General features: G+C 42.0%; 1 protein-coding gene across 1 annotated transcript; it reads left to right on the plus strand.

The window, feature by feature from the left end:
• The first annotated feature begins 832 nt into the window (after positions 1-832).
• On the plus strand, positions 833-11886 carry LOC149285417 (testis-expressed protein 264 homolog). The gene is made up of 4 exons (XM_089495357.1): positions 833-1099; positions 2191-2412; positions 7796-7949; positions 11627-11886. The coding sequence occupies exons 1-4, from the start codon at positions 833-835 to the stop codon at positions 11884-11886; spliced, it is 903 nt and encodes a 300-aa protein (XP_089351483.1).
• Positions 11887-17722: the final 5836 nt, after the last annotated feature.

The raw sequence follows: 17722 nt of genomic DNA on the forward strand, positions 1-17722 counted from the left end.
TGCAACCTGCATCTTTTCCCTCAAGGTGACATTCCCTTGGGTTTCCCGCTCAATATCGCCAGCCAATCATAAGACTGCACCTTTAGGCCCGCCCATTCCCGATACCGGCTCTCCGTGTGACACGCTACGCTGTTTCAACTGGATAAGCTTAGAAAGCGGCTATGTACGAGGCTCTAGCGGGCGGATGGGAGATCGCTTGCAGAAGAGAGAAGCCATCTCAGAGACTGACGATATTCCCCTTCACTAAACAGACAGCGCTAATAGAAAAACCGAGTATCACGTTTCCATGGTAACCAGAGACTCTCATCCTGGTCGGAGCACACCAAGTACACAGCGAAGAATTACAAGTTTTTAATTACGTCACCTACTGGGTTGTTTAAGGGTCACTTTTCATAATTAATAAATAGAGCCCGCGTTTTATTGATATTTTGAGTATTTTTTTTCCAGGAGTAACGCTACTGAATCTCAGCCAACCTTTCGTGTTCTCCCCGTGTTGCCTTAAGCTTGGTATCGCCCACCGTACCCGGAAGAGACCATCCTGCTATAATGTTAATGTAGAAGTCTATGAGACAGTGCTGAGAGCTCAGTAGGGAGAGCTGTGTGTCATCCATCAGATTAAGACTGCATTATCCTTGGAGTGGGAGAGAGACGGTTTGTTTCAGTTCATATTTTTTATTATATTATCTACTAGGTAGGGATTTTTTTTTATATACTGGTTGAGATTAAAGAACCGGACGCGCTATTCTTCTAAACTGGACATTTGACTTGACCCTTTCCAGTGTCGTGAACCACCCATTGCGCCACAGCCAATAATACCTTCTATTTTATTAAGATGAGTTCTATCCCAGACTGGGTGCTGTTGTCCTTGATTGCTGCTTTGATTGCACTTTTACTTCTTACTTTGTTTGGAGTGGCTGTATACTCAGGTTTGCTTACAGAGGTGGAGGTACGAGCCGGACCACCGCCCATCCGCGGTGTGGTCGTGGCTTATAAATTTCGCATTGGACCGTATGATGAGAGTGGGAACTTGTACACAGAGAGCGTCAGTCTTGCGCCGAAGCTGGTTTCCATTGGTGTTTACTATGACAATCCGATGAAGGTGAGTACCGGGGTCTGAAAAATGCTGAGCTGCCATACGGGGACGAACCAACATGTTTTTTTACCAGATGCTGAAATACATTTCATTACAATTTGTATATAACGATGACCACAACTGGGTGATCTCATCGCCTGATCTTAGGGTTACTACTCAGGGCCCACAGATATATAACGGTTGGTAAAAGGCAAGCTGTAGGTATATGATAAATATGGGAATAGATGGGAATGTCATCAGGTTATTGAATCTGGGTTGAGAATCACACGGTTTAAAATAAGCAGCCACTCATCACACACCGTCTTTGTTGTTTCTTTTGGAAATGTATCCAAGGACTCTTAAAATCCAAAAAGCGAGGGGCATTTCACTGTGTAATATGGGGGAAAGCATTGTGTAAGTAAAAGGGGCACTTTTAGGAAGTTATGAAAGAAATGAAGAGTTATGTGGTTTACTTGACAGAAGCAGGCACTTTATGGTAAAGTGCCCAAAATGAATCCTGTTTGAAACCACAAATGTATTTGGTAAGTAAAGTGGGAAATTTAAGTATATTGAGTGTACGGAGCAGGAGGTATGGATAAATATAGCAGAACGTTCTCTGGGGAAAGAGACTTGCTTATAGCAGCAAAGTTGCCCTCGAGAAGCAGGTAGGGCATCCCAAAGGAATGGGTTAGGTACTTTGGTACTGGAGCCCAGGTGCATAAGAAAGCATAATATATTTGTGTGTGTGTGTGTATATGTTATATTTCTGGTTACCAGAGTTGGTAAGCCTCTGAAACCAGGAAATTGTGACTGCTGGTGGCCAACTTTCTGGGCTTTTTATAAGTTTACAAATAACTGTGCTATTTTCAGAACTTTAGAATCATTTTAGCTCCACATGCTTTTAGTTACATTAAAAGGTAATTTTAGTCTTCTTTTAAAACTCCAGAGCTCTTTGGTAGTATTTATATATAAATAGTAAGTGGAGTATACATATATGCATGTTTGTTTATTTGCATTGCTTTGTCAAGCGTTGTGGGATAAACAGATTCTTTAGAGTGTTGCTTTTGCTGCAATATTACAAATTCTTTGTAGTTCATATGTCAACTGTCTGTTCACAGGTACCGGTGGAGTTTTGTAGGTACATGGTGGGCAGTATACTCAGCGAGGGAGATGAAAAGCCTGTACCTGATCACGTCAGAATATTTCGGAAACACGGCTTCAAGTTCTGTGTCCTGCCTGAAGTGAACCATGCTGTTATGGCCACCTTTCCTTATACCACCCCTTTCTCAATACAGCTGGCAACCACCAGAGTTCACCCAGCGCTGGAGAAATACGTCAAGGTAAAAAACGTCATCCAAGTATACTTTAGTTTCCGAAGCAGGACAAAGAGTGTAAGTAAGTTTTCCTCCATCTGGAGTGATGTAACAGAGATGCAAAAGGGCCACATTTTTGTTCTTCCAACAAACCATAAACAGCAGAAAGTTTATCCAGAACCTATTAAGGAGCAGCATAACCTGGCTGCCAATACCCCTCTCTGTAAGTGCCATGCTGTTTCCATACTTGTCCTGACAGATGCATGTCAGCAGCCCTTGATGTCCCAACATGAATGATCGGCGTAACTGATGCCTTGTGTTGGGCCACCAGGGGCCCTGTTTCCAAGCTTGTCATAAGTGATACAGATAATCAGCCCTTGGTGGCCCAACATGACTGGCATTAGTGACATTGATTTTTTTATTCTTTTATCTTCATGTTTGTCTGCTGGGAAATGTTAATGGTTTATTCACAAAACGGTGAACTTTAGGAGATATTTGGTTGAAACCTTCCATCTCCCTGATTTAAGTACCGTATATGCTATTAACAGTGGCGTATTCTGTCCTACACCCCTCTGCGGCATTATTGAGTGTAGATTGCCCCATTGCGCAATCGGCTCCTGGTATGCTACCAAATGCTACAATGGACCAGTGTAACCAGTCAGTCAGTTATTTTCCCTTTTGTTAAGATATTACCTCCCTTTGGTGGAATCCGATTGGCTCTGGCAGTTGCTTACTGGTAGATGAGACCTTTTGAGACAATATATTTATTCCACGTTTTTTGCCACAGATCACAGCTAAAATATCCAGAAAAGGGATTTAATTGATTGGAAACCAAAAGACAGTAAGTAGTTTGATTGAATTTAGTCTCCCTAAAAGAAGTGATAGGTGACGGTTCCTCTTTAAATTGCTAATTGTAAATTTTTAATCTGACCTCTACTTGCCTGCAGTTCGCAGTTTAGTGAATAAGCCCCCCCGGCCACTGATAGCATGGGTCTGCATTGTGTCTATTCCAACATGTAGCTCGGTTTTGCTTGTAGCCACAGCAGCTCCTATAGTTATATTGCTGTTACAGAGCGATACGCCAGTGATTTGGCCCACGCTGGGATTTTAGTAATATAGCAAGAAGAAAACCAGAAGCGAGGACAGTTTCCCCGCCTTGCGTGGCCACACTGAGAGGAGAAAGGAGTGCTGCGAAGAAGGCTTTGTATTCAAATACATATATTACACTAGATATATAATCAGAATGCTCGCTACGCCAGTATAACTTAGTAACTATGCACAATGTTCCAAACGTTCGCTAGAAAGGCGTTGCATTGTAACTACCCATCCTGTTTCAGGCGCAGATGGTTTTCCGTTACATTATATGGCCGAGCGCTTTTAACTATCTATAGGTCTGTGTTTTGTAGGAATTTGTAGAGATCCCACATGATGGAAATGCTCATTAATATTTATGTTTAAAGAGCATTTCTCTGCGACTGCACTTATTTTACGTCAGATTTGTGCAGCCCAGTTCTAAGACAAAGTGACAAATTTGAAACCTTGGGATGATCCCACCAGTTTCTCCAAAAATGAACACTTATTGTTACATATTTGCTCTTCTTAAGGACGGCCTGGTTGTTAAGATATGCCAAGCAAAGCTGTGCAGCCTTCCACATTATTACTTATTGAATTATATAGCGCCGACTTATCTCGCAGCACCGTATAACAGGTAAAGAGAGACCCCTACGGAAAGGAACGATGATCTCGGAATCAATATAAGCATGTGACGCAGATTGTCGGTTTAACCTGTTGTTGAAGGTGACACCATACCACCCAGATTCCTTAAAGCCTTTACCCCAAGACATTTGTCCCGGCCTGGCTTTTATTATCGGCAGGGGAGGTGTGAACATAAGGGCTGGTAATTAGGGGCTTGTTATGAAAGGAGAGAAACATATGGCAGGGTCATCACGAGTGAGGCAATCTCAGGCGCATTTACAGCAAATGTTTTACATCGGCTAACACATCAGTTTTTAAATGAGCTCCCAGGCCGTTATAATCCACCATCCTCCCTTCCATAGCTTTGATTTTTTTTTTTAAAATGTTGTTTTTTTTTTTGTTTTTTTTTTAAAGAAATCCATACGGTACGCAGGGCTGTTTCCATACCTGCCACTAACTTTGTTGCTCCCTTCTCAGCCCGTGTGTCTCGTACACGGCAGGCATGTGTATAGGCAATAAAAGGATGGTAACGGTCAGCGGTTAAGCTTGGCATTTTAGCTCTGCTGTATGAATGGCAGACCTGAGGGCGATACTGACTTTCCATAACATTTCTGTCACATTCTGTAGCGACTTGATCTTGTAGGGTTGGTTTAAGCTTACTGTCCGCAGCTGTACCTTGCAGCCGTCCCAAGCAAGCAGCCTCCGGACACCAGAGTGACTGCTTGTCCCCTACCAATGCAAGCACTTACTGCTTGTTCTGTATTCTATTAAATACCTTCCTTCTCTTTCTTGGGCTTGCTTTAGGAAAATACATTAAACAGCATTACGCTGGTAGTATTCAGCATAATAATAATCATACCCAAGCTGTCTGTGATGAGCCTGACCAAAATAATGAGAGCACTTATTGTGATCTTTCCCGACGCATTTCTCCGGCCCCATCTCATTATTACCCATCTGTATATTTAATTGTAATTAAAAAGCTAAAGTTACCAGCTTAATATAAACTACTGAAATGCAAGGGAAACAGAAACATTACATAGGACTACCGTTTATGCTGCATTAAACCTTTTATTCAAGCAGGGGCTTTAGACACGGGGTTAGTTCACTGAACCAAGGGTAGTGGATGAATTGAGGTGTGATGAAACTTTTCATCTCCCTGGTTTATTGGTGCATTTTGAAAGGCTAATCGCAGGGAGCGACTCCTGTAAATAGGGTGAGGTTTTGCCCTGTATAATGTTTCGATGATTCTGTGAGGTTGTCGTTGATTTAATCCGCCGTACGGTATGCCGGGGCAGAGTCGCTGTTCTCGAGAGGATGTGTGGTGTAGTAATAATGGCTGTTTGTGTATATGTTGGGTTTGTGGTTTTTGTTTTTTTTTTGTATTTTATTTTTCCCCCCTTTTCCGCTTGCCGGCTCTGGTGAGGGAAGTGTAAATTGGTGCCTGTTGTTTGTAGTCAGGCGAAAATGAGATCTGAGACGGAGAATGAAAGACAAGCCAGGGGAACAGAAAAACAAGGAGGGGGTGCAGGAAAAAGGATTGCCTCTGGGCTGACAGTCGGTTCTGAATGGGGGGCTGTCCAGCATTCTCATCGGGAAAAGGAAAAGAGTGTGGGGGGTGCAGGAGAAGATGACCATGTATGGGGGGGCATCAAAAATGTATGGGGGTTATCCAGCAGTCTTATGAGAGGAACGTGGGGTGGAGGAGACTTTATTGAGGGAACTGGGTTGTCTAATCAGCCTTTCATCTCATTATTATCTCCTTCTCGTTCCTCTTTATATATTCCTCTGTGTCATTTTTGGACACTTTTATTTCTCTTCTTCACGTCATTCTCTTTGTTCCTCTGACTTTTACAGATACACATAATCTTCTCAGGCAATCCAGCCCCCCTACCTTTTTTTTTTTCGTGCTCCGTTATCCCCCTCTTTTCGTCTTTGCCCCCTGTTTTTGCCCAGATTGTTTTCTTTTTCTTGTCTTTTAAATCTTCTTTCTCCTCTCTCCATGTCTGTGTTTTACTCTTTTCCTCTCCATGGATAGAGAGCGGGAGGAGGCTATGTTTGAGGAGCTCTCCTCAAGGGAAAAGGGGAAGGGGGGGTCTTTTTAAATCCCTCTCACTTTCCTTTAGGGGACGTTCTGGACAAGTTCAGTATTTAATGTTCTGTTCCTGATAGAGTCCAGCGAAGCATCACATGACTCTCTTGCCAGCAATGCTCTGCCTTCTGGGGGAGTCTATACCATGTTGTCTCCATTGCAAGCTGGAACCCCCTCGCTCTTTTTTTGATGCATATCCCCTTTTCCTCTTTATAGTCCTTCATTTCCATTCTCCTCTTCACTGGCTTTTCTGAAGATAAGCTGCCTCCACTCTCCAAAGGAATGTTTTTTTCCATCTTTCCTCTTATTACTTCTGCCGCCTCTCCGCAGCAGGTGTTTGGGACAAGAACTCATGTGCAGCATGTGCTTGCAGACGTATGATGTCATCATTCTCTCTAAAGCGTATATGATGCGTACAATGTGTCTCAACTTTTCAATTTTCTGCTCTGCATAACACCTCTTCCTGCTCTTTTCACTCCACTTGGTGGATTACTTCCACACTACCCCCTCCATCTTCCACACTATATCTCAATATGTTGTCTGCAGCTCCTCTCTTTGCCCCCCACCCATCTCTTCCAGAGGCTCCCTCCACACTCCCCCCAGGCAGCACCGGACTCTCCGCGCCTCCCCTCAGACTGTCAGGATCCAACATGTATTTTAATGAGTCAGATCCAGCTGGGAATGAAATTTTAATGAGTTTGCCGTGAGTTGTGGTGTCTCTGGCACCAAGGGGAGAACAGCTGCAGCCTGACCCCCCACCACCACCCATTTTCATCTGGATTAAACATGTTAAGTGTGCATGTGTTTAAAAAAAAAAAAAAAAGGAATTCTACACACTAATTGTGAAAATTATTTATTACAATACTACAGTAGTGTGAACCACTAAAGATGTGAAATCCATTCACACATACACACATTCATTGGATTTCCCAATTCCAACCTCTTTAGCGTACATCTTTACAAGAATTTACTGTGCATACGACCAATAAATTCTACTTTTGCACAGATACAGAAATATATAAATATGAGGTCGTCCTGAACCCTGGATTTAGCTTATTTCACTGCATTAACAATGCATTATGAAGGGTGGTGTTTAAGATATTGCATGATTGCATGATTGACAACAATGACTGCTTCCGTGCTGACCTACATTATTGCATTTAGCTCCTTATTCTATGCTCAAGGAGAAATATATTGTATATATATTTTTTTTTTTACCCCAAGTGACTTCCCCTTAAAGGTCCCATCTGATGTTATATTTAAAGAATACCTTACTTTTGTTATTACAGTTTATGAGAGATTGGAGGGGGCTTCGGATGGGAATAGCTCTCCTGCGGTGAGTCAGCAGGATAGCCGACTCTATTAATTAGACCTTCTTGAAATCAGATTATTTTTCCTCACCAACAAATCTGATATTTAATATGATCCCCACTTCTTGGTCACACTGAGTACTCATGTTCTGGAATCTCATATTAGTATGCATTAGACTTCTAACCCCACACAACATTTTCTCCCTGAACAGTCTGGAAGTATGTTATATATTTATTTGTGTTTATGAAAGCTTGATTTTATTTTTTAATTTTAAAAAATTTGTGTAATGGGAAATTTGTGTTTTTTTTCTTGCAGGAAAGGAAACTCTGTGCTCATCCCTATGTAGAGATTTACAAAGGGGATAAGATTATCTTCATGTGCCCGCTGTCTCGCCAGGATGACTTCTATGTCCCTGAGATGAAAGAACTTATAAGGAAAGAGAAAGGACAGCCGAGTCTGCCAGAGTCAGGTATGGCTTCCCAGCAGTAAAAGTTTTGCTCTTGATGCTCTTCCAGGCATCCTAAAACCTACGTTCTGCCATTGAAAAACGTTGCTGAGTTATTCAGGCCTACTCCCTACAAAGCAAAGAGATCAGTCAAGTTAAGGCATAACTTGTGTACGTAGGGATCCTAAAACCTTTTTTTACTTTTACTACTCAGAGGTCTTTTTATCTTCCCATAGAGCAGTGTGAGAGCCTCCTCCGGTAGCTCCACCGGTAGCACATATTTCAGGCTATTACCTTTGCAGCCAGCATTGCATTCTGCAAGCTTCTCTTTCAGGTGACTTTGTTATTTATCGGTGCGTATACAGAGCCCATGTATATGTGCTTTATTTGGGTGAACACCATAGGCCCTTGCCTTTCAGCGTCCATATTTGCTAACATGAGTCTCCTCTTTTCTTTCTGTAAATGCTGGAAGTTCCTAACATTCAGTGTCCAGCAGTGACTGCTGTGGGCCAGTATTTTCTTCCAGTAATGCTTTGTCTTGGCCTGTTAGTTTTTGGCTTTACAGTCCATTACGGCCCCAGAGATGGACAAGCAGCGGGGCTAGGATCCAGGTCCCCCGCAGAGCTGCGCGGGATCCATATCGGATCCTCCTTGCAGTCACCGCGGAGGAAGCACTCCGGGGGAGCAGATCCTCCGCATGTTAGTGGATGTGAGGAGAAACTCATGAGGTGAAGTCCCCAGGATGATGGGCTCCGTATGAGGTGGGCTGTTATGCTGGCTGACATCTGCTGACACGGTGTTATTAATATAACTTTAATATAACATTATTTAGCTGTTAATACATATGCCTACTGCATAGGGGATACTGAATGCAAAAAAAAAAGTGTCACATCACGCACCAAATGATTTAGTGGCACCAGGCTTATGTGTATTATTTTTTGTATTAGGACAAATATTGTCATGAGGGACAAGTAGATTGGGCTACCATTTTAGTCCCTTGGACAAGTAGATTTTTAATAAAAATGTCCATACCCCTGCACCCACTTCCATCTTGTTTGGCTACTGGCCTTATTAGGACCGTGGGGTTCTGTTTTAAGAATTGCATGCTGTTTAGCATCACGTCCTTACTTCTTCGCGCATGCTGCAAAATTAACGGTTCTCCTTCCACCTAAGGCTCATTTGTGGTCTGGCTCTCGCACTATATACAGGGAGCTGAATTTCTCCATGTCTCCCACGGTGCAAGTTGGAACATTTCTCTGCTTTCCAGAGTGTATGCTGAGAAGCATCGCTTGCCCTCGTGACGAGAGGTCTGGGACATGGCACTGGCAGGCCGGGTGACCCCATCCTCAAGCTGTGTCAGCCACAATTAACATTATTTTGCAGTTAATGATTCCCTGGAGCTTCCTCACCAGCCATGGGCACCACCAGCTGTCACTATCACCTCGTCGTGTGATGATGCCCTCTGCCCCCAGCTCCGGGCACTCATTGGCAGCCAAGGTCGATACGTGTCCTTATAGTGACGGAGAGCGTGAGGCCTATATTTGCTCAAACTTGCAGGCGGAGGGCAGGACAGTGATCTGCCGCCCCTCTTCCTCTCCCTATATTATTATCTTTGTGTGTTATTAAGCAGCTGGTAGCTGACGCACGCCATGAGCGCTGGGGGGGCCCACAAAATAAATGGCATGTTATAATCTGCTGGGCAGGGGGCACACCTGTGAGAAAGTGGGTGTGCGAAAAAGAGACAGAAAACTGAGATGTACAAAAGGAGGAGGACGTTAAAAGACTGTTATAATTAAGGGGGGGGTGTCTGAGACAGAACGACACCAGTTAACAGAGGCTGGTTGGAGAAAGGGAGGAAAGAAGTCAGCAGATTAAACAGAGAAATTGGACAAGGACAGATAAATATACACAGACTGGAGGGCGCACACAGAGTAAGACATCTGGAACGAAGACATTATTGGCATGGATTTAAAAAAAACAAAAAACAATTGTATAAAGAGCGGTGTATATATCAGTGGTGCACTCGCCTTAGAATAGTTGCCCACAATGGCAAAAAAAACAAAACAGAGTGGTATCAGGGGGGCTCTGCTGACCCTTCCTGGTCCCTTGAAATTAATAACAGACCCTCGAATACTTTTAGTAACATCAACCAAATATATAGTTCAGTAAGGTTTTTGACATTGTCCCATAGTGTGACAAGAGGCAGAAGGTTGTATTTAATGGTGTATTTAGAGAAAGTACTTGTTAGCGGGATACATAAGGTATCAGGACCCGTGCGTTTTAATTTATTTTTTTTCTTCGTAATATGACAGGAGTCTTAATGGTATGGCATGTCTTTTTTGCAGATGATAGAAAGGTCTACCGCAGGGTAGACTTTCCGATTTGAACAATTCAAATGGCAACTAAATCGGAAGAATGGCGAACGCGGCAGCTGCAGTTTAATGTTGATAAATGTAAAATGATGCACCTGGGACATAAAGAATCCCAAGGAAGAATATAGCTTTGGGCACACTGTTTTGTCAGTGACCCTGGAAGAGAGGGACTTGGGAGTAGTTAATCCTGATGACTTAAATGTAAGCAGACCATGCAATAAAACATTGGAAAAAGCACTCATGGTGCCGAGTTGTATAGCGAGAGGCATTAATAGCAGGAAAGGGGAGTCGGTCATGTGACATGTCATGTGACTCTGCTGAGCTTCCATCTCCCGGCTGTGCGTAGAAAGTAACAGCCAGCTGAATAGACAGCCTTGCTCTGTATAAAGCTAATTAATGTTAAACAAGTAAAACCCAACCAAATCATAGCCATCATGGCTACCAAGTGCCTAAATATAAACGCTCTACTATTTAAGTATGGTTTGGGATCCCCTTATGTAATTTTCCTCTGCCACTTATGTTCGCCTTTTGTGAGTAAAAATTTTAATTAGGTCTCTGTGGCCCGTTCTCCTTTTTTGATTACGCAGGTTTTAATATTTTCTCATGCAAATACAGGAAAACTCCATATACACCGTTTGTGTTTTTCACGCAATAAATGTATCGTTTTACCTTAAAGGCAATATAATGCCCCATTTTCTAAGTTCTTTCTTTACCTGTCAGAAAAAACGAAAACACTTACCTGGTGAATGAACACTGTCCCTCAAGAGCTGCGGGAGGATTAGAACCCCTAAAATGAATGCACGTGCCAACACCGGAGCTGACCGGCAGTGATTTGCGTGTGCAATACATTTGGCCGATATATTGTCAAGATTGCTACATGGCAAAAACAAAGCATTTCTCTGACCATTAAAAAGAAGGTTGGCCCCAAAGGTCCTTTAATCTTTGTGTTGTGACCGTGGCTCGTTGCCAGCAGATTAGAATTGAAGATGGTAGTTGTAAGAGGTGCTTAAGAGAAGACTAAAGAATGAAGAGGAGAGCAATAAATGTTCACGATACAAAGTTGTGTAGAAATATGGCCGTAGGCTTTTCTTCATGGCAAACCGGATAGATCCATGAGTATGATCTGATCAAAGGTGTACAAGAATGGATGAGGCTTTCCTCTTCCTGCTTTATACAATTATTTCCATTGATTTCAACTGATCATGTGATCCCTGTCCATCCACATATGGACATTTGTACCATTTGGTTTATTCATATGCATGTGATGTTCTATGTAATGTTATTAAATTCCCATTCTTCTCCCTCATGATTTCACCGTTTTCTATGCAGAGCTTGACCCCCTCTTGCCAGAGGAATTAATGAGCTTGGAGATGGTGTCTGAGAGCCCCGAAGAGATTGAAGGAGAAAGTTCCCAGAAGAAAGAGCACCCCGATAGCGAGAAGAGTCCCAGCGAGTCTGGCGCAAGTGCTTCCTCTTTTGAAGAACTGGAGTTGGATGGCAGTGGGTCGGGGGCACAGGGTCAGACAGACGCTAAAAGCAAATGGAGTGAAGCGCACGAGTCATGGGAAAAGACCACAGATGAGAAGTGACGGGTCACTCACTGTCTTTACCCACCCAGCGCTTTATTTCTGCTATGTGTTGTATTTTCTAGCTCTTCCTTTCATGTCTCTTTTGCCTATGTGTCCCGCGTTAGTCGCCTTATTTTAACCCGTTCTCGTGTTTATAACATTTTTATGTTTTCATCTTTCTAGAAACACTGCCACTTACTTGAATAATGTTCTACAATAAGGTCCTGTGCAATCTGGTAAATAGGCCTGGTATTTATAAATAAATACTTGAAAATTGAATAGATTCTTTATTTTGCATCCTGTCGATTAAGCTATAACATTTAAATGTTGTTTGTTTGTTTTTTTTACTTTATGCACATCAGCATTTTATGTAAACACCCCAGGATATCATACTGAATCAAAGATTTCTGGAAAAAGTTAAATAATGCCATTTATTAGCTGAGAGTGTAATTGTGAGCTTTCAAGATCAAGTTGTTCGTGTAGTTGTAAAATTATAAAATTCAACCAATTTAGCCTCACTAATGCCCAAGGAAGGGACATGAAGGTTTCAAAAGCTCGCAATCAAACTCTGTTAGCCAATAAATAGTATCATTCTAACTTATTTTGTTCTGTCTCTGCATGGCTAACATGATACACACCTTTTTTACCATTTCAAAAGATTTAAAATGAATGCCTTGAATAAATACAAATGTTATTATACACAACAATGAATTAAAATGAGTTTTACACTAAATTAATACATGTATACCACTGTAAGGTGACCCTAGGTACAGCTGATTTCATTAGTGCTTGAGTGACAGGGTGTGTGTATAATAAGAATAAACATACGTTCATTTGGGCAGCATTTGACATTATGAGGATCACCACAAAAGCAAAGCTTATTGGACTTTAGAAGGTCCTTCTTTTTTTCTCTTAAGGGAAAACGTTTAAAAGGTTATTTTGCAAGGTGGATGTTGCCGAGTGGAGATCGGGAGATGTGGGACCAACTAGGACAATTTTAAAAGCCGGAGACCTTTCCATCAAACTCACTGCTAATAGGAAGAAAAGGCAATATGGTTCTCGGGGGAGGGGGGCGGTATTAAGGACGAAAACGAAGGGACAGCTTATGGGTTTAGAGCTCTCCTTAAATGGAGAAAAATTGCATAAATAAGATTAAGCAAGCAAGCTGAGCATATAATCAAATGTATGAGCATCCAAATCTAAAACAAGCCCAGCCGATGGGGGGGGAAAGGGAGAATCCGCTATTTTAGTATATTTACTGCTAGGAGAAAAAAAAAAGAAGTAGGTGGAAGGCAGATATGTTGAGAGATGAGACCGACTACCATAATTATTTCTGTTTAGCTACTGGAGCTGTTAGAAAGGGAGGGGGATCTCCTATACAGTCCTTTAAAAATAGCTCTGAGCTTTACTAGTCGGGGCTAACTTACTAGCCCGTTCTAAACATACTGAAAATCTAGAAAACTTTTTTTTTTCTATTTGCCTATTTAGTGCATACTTTTATTCAACATCCATAAAAGTGTGCCAAGAAAATGTCCCCCGTGCCATTACACCACCACCCTGAACCGATACAAGGCAGGATAGACCCATGCTTTCATGCTTAGGCTAAACTGAATATTGCAGCTGGAATTGAGGCTCATCAGACCAGGCAACGTTCTTCCAGTCTTCCATTGCTCAATTTTGGTGATCCTGTGTGAATTGTAGCCTCAGTTTCCAGTTCTTAGCTGACAGGAGTGGCACCCGGTGTGGTCTTCTGCTGCTGTAGCCCATCTGCTTCAAGGTTCGACGTGTTGTGCGTTCAGAGATGGTATTCTGCATACCTTGGTTGTAACGAGGGGTTATTTGAGTTACTGTTGCCTTTTGGTCATCTCAACCAGTCTGCCCATTCTCCTCTGGCCTTTGACATCAACAAGGCATTTTCGTCACACAGCTGCCGTTCACTGGATATTTTTACGCGTTTCCGGACCATTCTCTGTAAACCTTAGAGATGGTTGTGAGTGAAAATCCCAGTAGATCAGCAGTTTCTGAAATACTCAGAACCAGCCCGTCTGGCACCAACAACCATGCCACGTTCAAAGTCACTTAAATCCCTTTCTTCCCCATTCTGATGCTCGGTTTGAACTTCAGCAAGTTGTCTTGACCACATCTTCATGCCTAAATGCATTGAGTTGCTGCCATGTCATTGGCTGATTAGCTATTTGTGTTAACAAGCAATTGAACAGATGTACCTAATAAAGTGGCCAGTGAGTGTGTAATATATATATATATATATATATATATATATATATATCGCCCTGCTGACTTCAGTGGCTGAACCTACATTAATTTAGCTTTGTTGTTCAAGCCTCGGCCACGCTGCAGGGACCCAGGTGAAGAAGAGTTTCCGCTAAGTTCATTCAGACTCAAATTACCAAAAACAACAAATGCTAAATAGATTGATTATTGGAAAAGATGAATATCTGCTCGGGATTCAATACGTTACAGCAGCTCTGGGTTTTGCAAAACAGGTCAGACGGATTTCTTGTTGCTCACAGCACCACATATATTAAGTTATGTTATTTCCGTACATCGCTTGCATCACTAGTTCCACATTTCACACTTACTAACAGGAATAAAATCCCCATGGCACGCTTGCTGAAGATTTTTCGGCAAAATTATTCTTACTTTAACTCAAAGTAGAAGTAAAATTGCTCTGCGTGAAAATGCAATTATTCACATTTTGGCATTTGAAAAGTTTAAAGTGTTGGATCCTACCCATTAGTTGTACCTTTTAAAAAGCATTGCAATAATATATAAAAACAATAAAATACAGTTTTGTATTAGGTAGTGAAATTAAAGTTCTGTTTTCTATTCCTCTCTACTTGTTCTCCAGCTATGAGAACCGTTTCTATTTTCTGGTAGAGACTTTTCATAGAGGTTGATGAGACAGATCTTAGATATACAGTGTAAATAAATAGTCGTCTAAACGTATAATTTCATAAGAAACCCCATCCGGTTGCCCAGTAATATAAGCAAGCAATGAACCTCTATCCAGATCTGCCCCCTTTATTAATTTGTTAGCGTTCTATAATCCAAAGATTGCTTTGGTGTTTGTCGTTTAAATGTCACATCTGCCAGACCCGCGTCCCTGAAACATCTATGAACCCGATGACAAATGATAGTCTGGATAGAACTCGACACGGCTTCTGAAAGACCAGATCTACCAGAAAGTCTGTCCTCTCTGCTGTGTCCAAAGGACACACATTCTGATACGGATATCACAAAAATAATTGTCCCCTCCGCGCTGCGTACCATGGCAGAGTAATTATATTCTAGAATTAAATTTATAGGATGTGTGATGATCTCAAGCTGCCCTCCAGCCCTTACAGCATTTAATGATTTTGTCATCTGCCTTAATGGGACCTTAAAGGCACAATATTATCCGACAGTCGTAATATTCTCCCATATTTATAAGTCCTGAACTAGCCATGAAGGCGGACTTTCCAAATTCAGCTTGATTGCTGTAGAGAAAAGGCATCTATGTGGGGGTTAGATTACCATATACAATTCCGTGCAAGGACAATATAAAAATAAACTCTGGGGATCTTTTCACTCAAAGAACTTTAGAGGCAACGGGGGGGCATTACTTAAAGTGAAAGGAAAATACATTTCAGATTTCACAAGGAAAGTTTTTTTTTCATTTTACAGTCAGGACTGTTAAGATGCGGAATGCGATACTTTTCAAATAATGGTAGATACCCTTCTTGTAAATGCAAGATCCCGGGGGTAATAAAGGTTACGTTCATGCCTTGTTTCAATATTTCTCTATTATTTTTGCATCTTTGGGTCTCTGATGCACCTCGATAATACTTACTTGCCAAACTTTTTGCCTCCTCTCTGGCTATGCTCATTAAGGCAGCTTGTCATGATGTTAGACTTTGTATTTTTATGTCCAGTGTCCATTTTTCTTGCAAACAAAAGATTAATTCTTGCCGATTATGACTGTAGGCCATCCAAGAACCACATAACCCAATAAAGACACAAAAACCCAAGGTTGGGTTAGAAAAGGCCACAGCCGATTTATTTTAATGCTAACCATTGCCACGCAGACCTAAACCAAAGTAGGTGACCAACCTACCAACACAATGACCAACACACTGAAACCAATAAATAACAAAAATGAACATAAATAATTAACCATTTAACATAATGAAAACCACCCTAAGCTTACCAGGTTATCCAGGTACCACACCACACAGGGAAGGACATACTGGGATGTCCAAACCCAGACCTGAGGTTCCCAGCTCCACCTGCCAGGAAACCTCCCACCACAAGTACCACCAAACACTCTCCCAGCAGCATTAATCCCCTAGATACCTGGTAAGCTTCCGAACGACCGTGACAAAAAACACATTCCCCGTGGAAACCCAGCACAACAGGGAGGGAGGGTGGGACAAACAACAATAGGTAAGGTAATAACAAAATGGCGCCTAACTTAGTGGCATCCACCCCTTAAATACCCTCCATTAACCCCGCCCCTAACTTTTCAACAAATGCCGCCAGGCCTAGCCCTACTCAGCACCCAGTCAAGGGCCCGCTCTGGACCATTCTGAGCCCCATGGGCTTCATCACCATTGTCTATCAGAATCATTACCTCTTCTCCGTCCTTTGACATGCTCTGTGGGTTGAATCCAGGGTTGAATGCTATGGGTTAGCACCTTCTCTACTGCTCTGTTGGCGAACCACTTGATTGCTGTTGCCTGGCTATTTGAGAACATCAGCTTACATGAGTTTCTAATGATCACACCTGGGCCTCATAAGCTCGTTAAGATGTTGTCTAAGCCCAGACCTCATTGTTGTTTTGTGCCTGGCTCATTGTATATTGGGCCCGGGTTCTTTATCAAAGGCTACAGACCTTAAAAGACCATTCATTGGACATCTCTTCTGTCAAAATCTTTCCCAAGCATCTCTGGCAGAATGAATAATTACTTTACCGATTAAGCACAGTATATTTGGTCGGTCAGACCTTGAAGTTATTCAGGTTTACTTTGTTCTCCTCGTCATTACGTCCATTAAAGCGTGAACAACTTTCCCTCCTCCTGCACCAATCTCTCCTCCCGGGATTAATTACCCCCACGTAAGGCTTTTGGTCAGTGTGCAACTACTAATGAACTAAACGGATGCTCCAACGATACTCATGCTTGTGTAATTAGGCGCTCTACAAAGATTTGCTACATCAAAACTGAAAAGGCCCATCTTGATATCAACCATGTACGTCATCAATCTTTAACATGTCAAAAAAACAGTTTCCATGTAAGCTTCTATTGTTGAGTGGGAACTCTCTATGTCCCTTGATGGTCTCATGTGGTTTGATCTCTCACCTGAGACGTGATACTTTAGCCTTGTGTTTTAGATCCAACACAAAGGGACAGTCGGCGAAGAAGGAACCCTGGTGATCAGGTCAATGACCAATTAGCATGATCTGGTAAAACCCAAGGAGATCCAATCCCTACCTACATGCAGCTGTCAAGTGTGTATGGCACAGACTACTTCAGATAGCTGCAGGTTTCCAGCTTACTGTAAATAATTCTGTCTGAATCTATTGCTAAATACTGCCCTCTACATACACTTTGTGTAAACTCTACATGTATGTACAACTGCACATATATGACAAACTTAAAAAGGATGAGGGGCTCATGGCATATATTAAAAATAGTTTACTTTTATTAATTATTGCATTTGTAATAGGATCATGTAGGATGATGCATGGCTTACCTTGTACTGTGCTTTACTTGTCTTAAAATGTATATATAAATAGTCTTCTCTTGGTAATTTGTGACATGTCTATAAAGTTGTCACCTAAATATATAAACTATAACAA

The sequence above is a fragment of the Sceloporus occidentalis genome, unplaced genomic scaffold, assembly GCF_023333645.1.
Source record: "Sceloporus occidentalis isolate IW3139 unplaced genomic scaffold, rSceOcc1.0.p SCAF_79, whole genome shotgun sequence".
NCBI lineage: Eukaryota > Metazoa > Chordata > Lepidosauria > Squamata > Phrynosomatidae > Sceloporus > Sceloporus occidentalis.

Excerpts from the sequence above, each read along its gene's own strand:
- LOC149285417 (XM_089495357.1), top strand. The coding sequence starts at position 833 with ATGAGTTCTATCCCAGACTGGGTGCTGTTGTCCTTGATTGCTGCTTTG. Across the intron at positions 1,100-2,190 it reads ACTATGACAATCCGATGAAG|GTACCGGTGGAGTTTTGTAG; the intron begins GTGAGTACCGGG and ends GTCTGTTCACAG. Across the intron at positions 7,950-11,626 it reads GCCGAGTCTGCCAGAGTCAG|AGCTTGACCCCCTCTTGCCA; the intron begins GTATGGCTTCCC and ends TTTTCTATGCAG.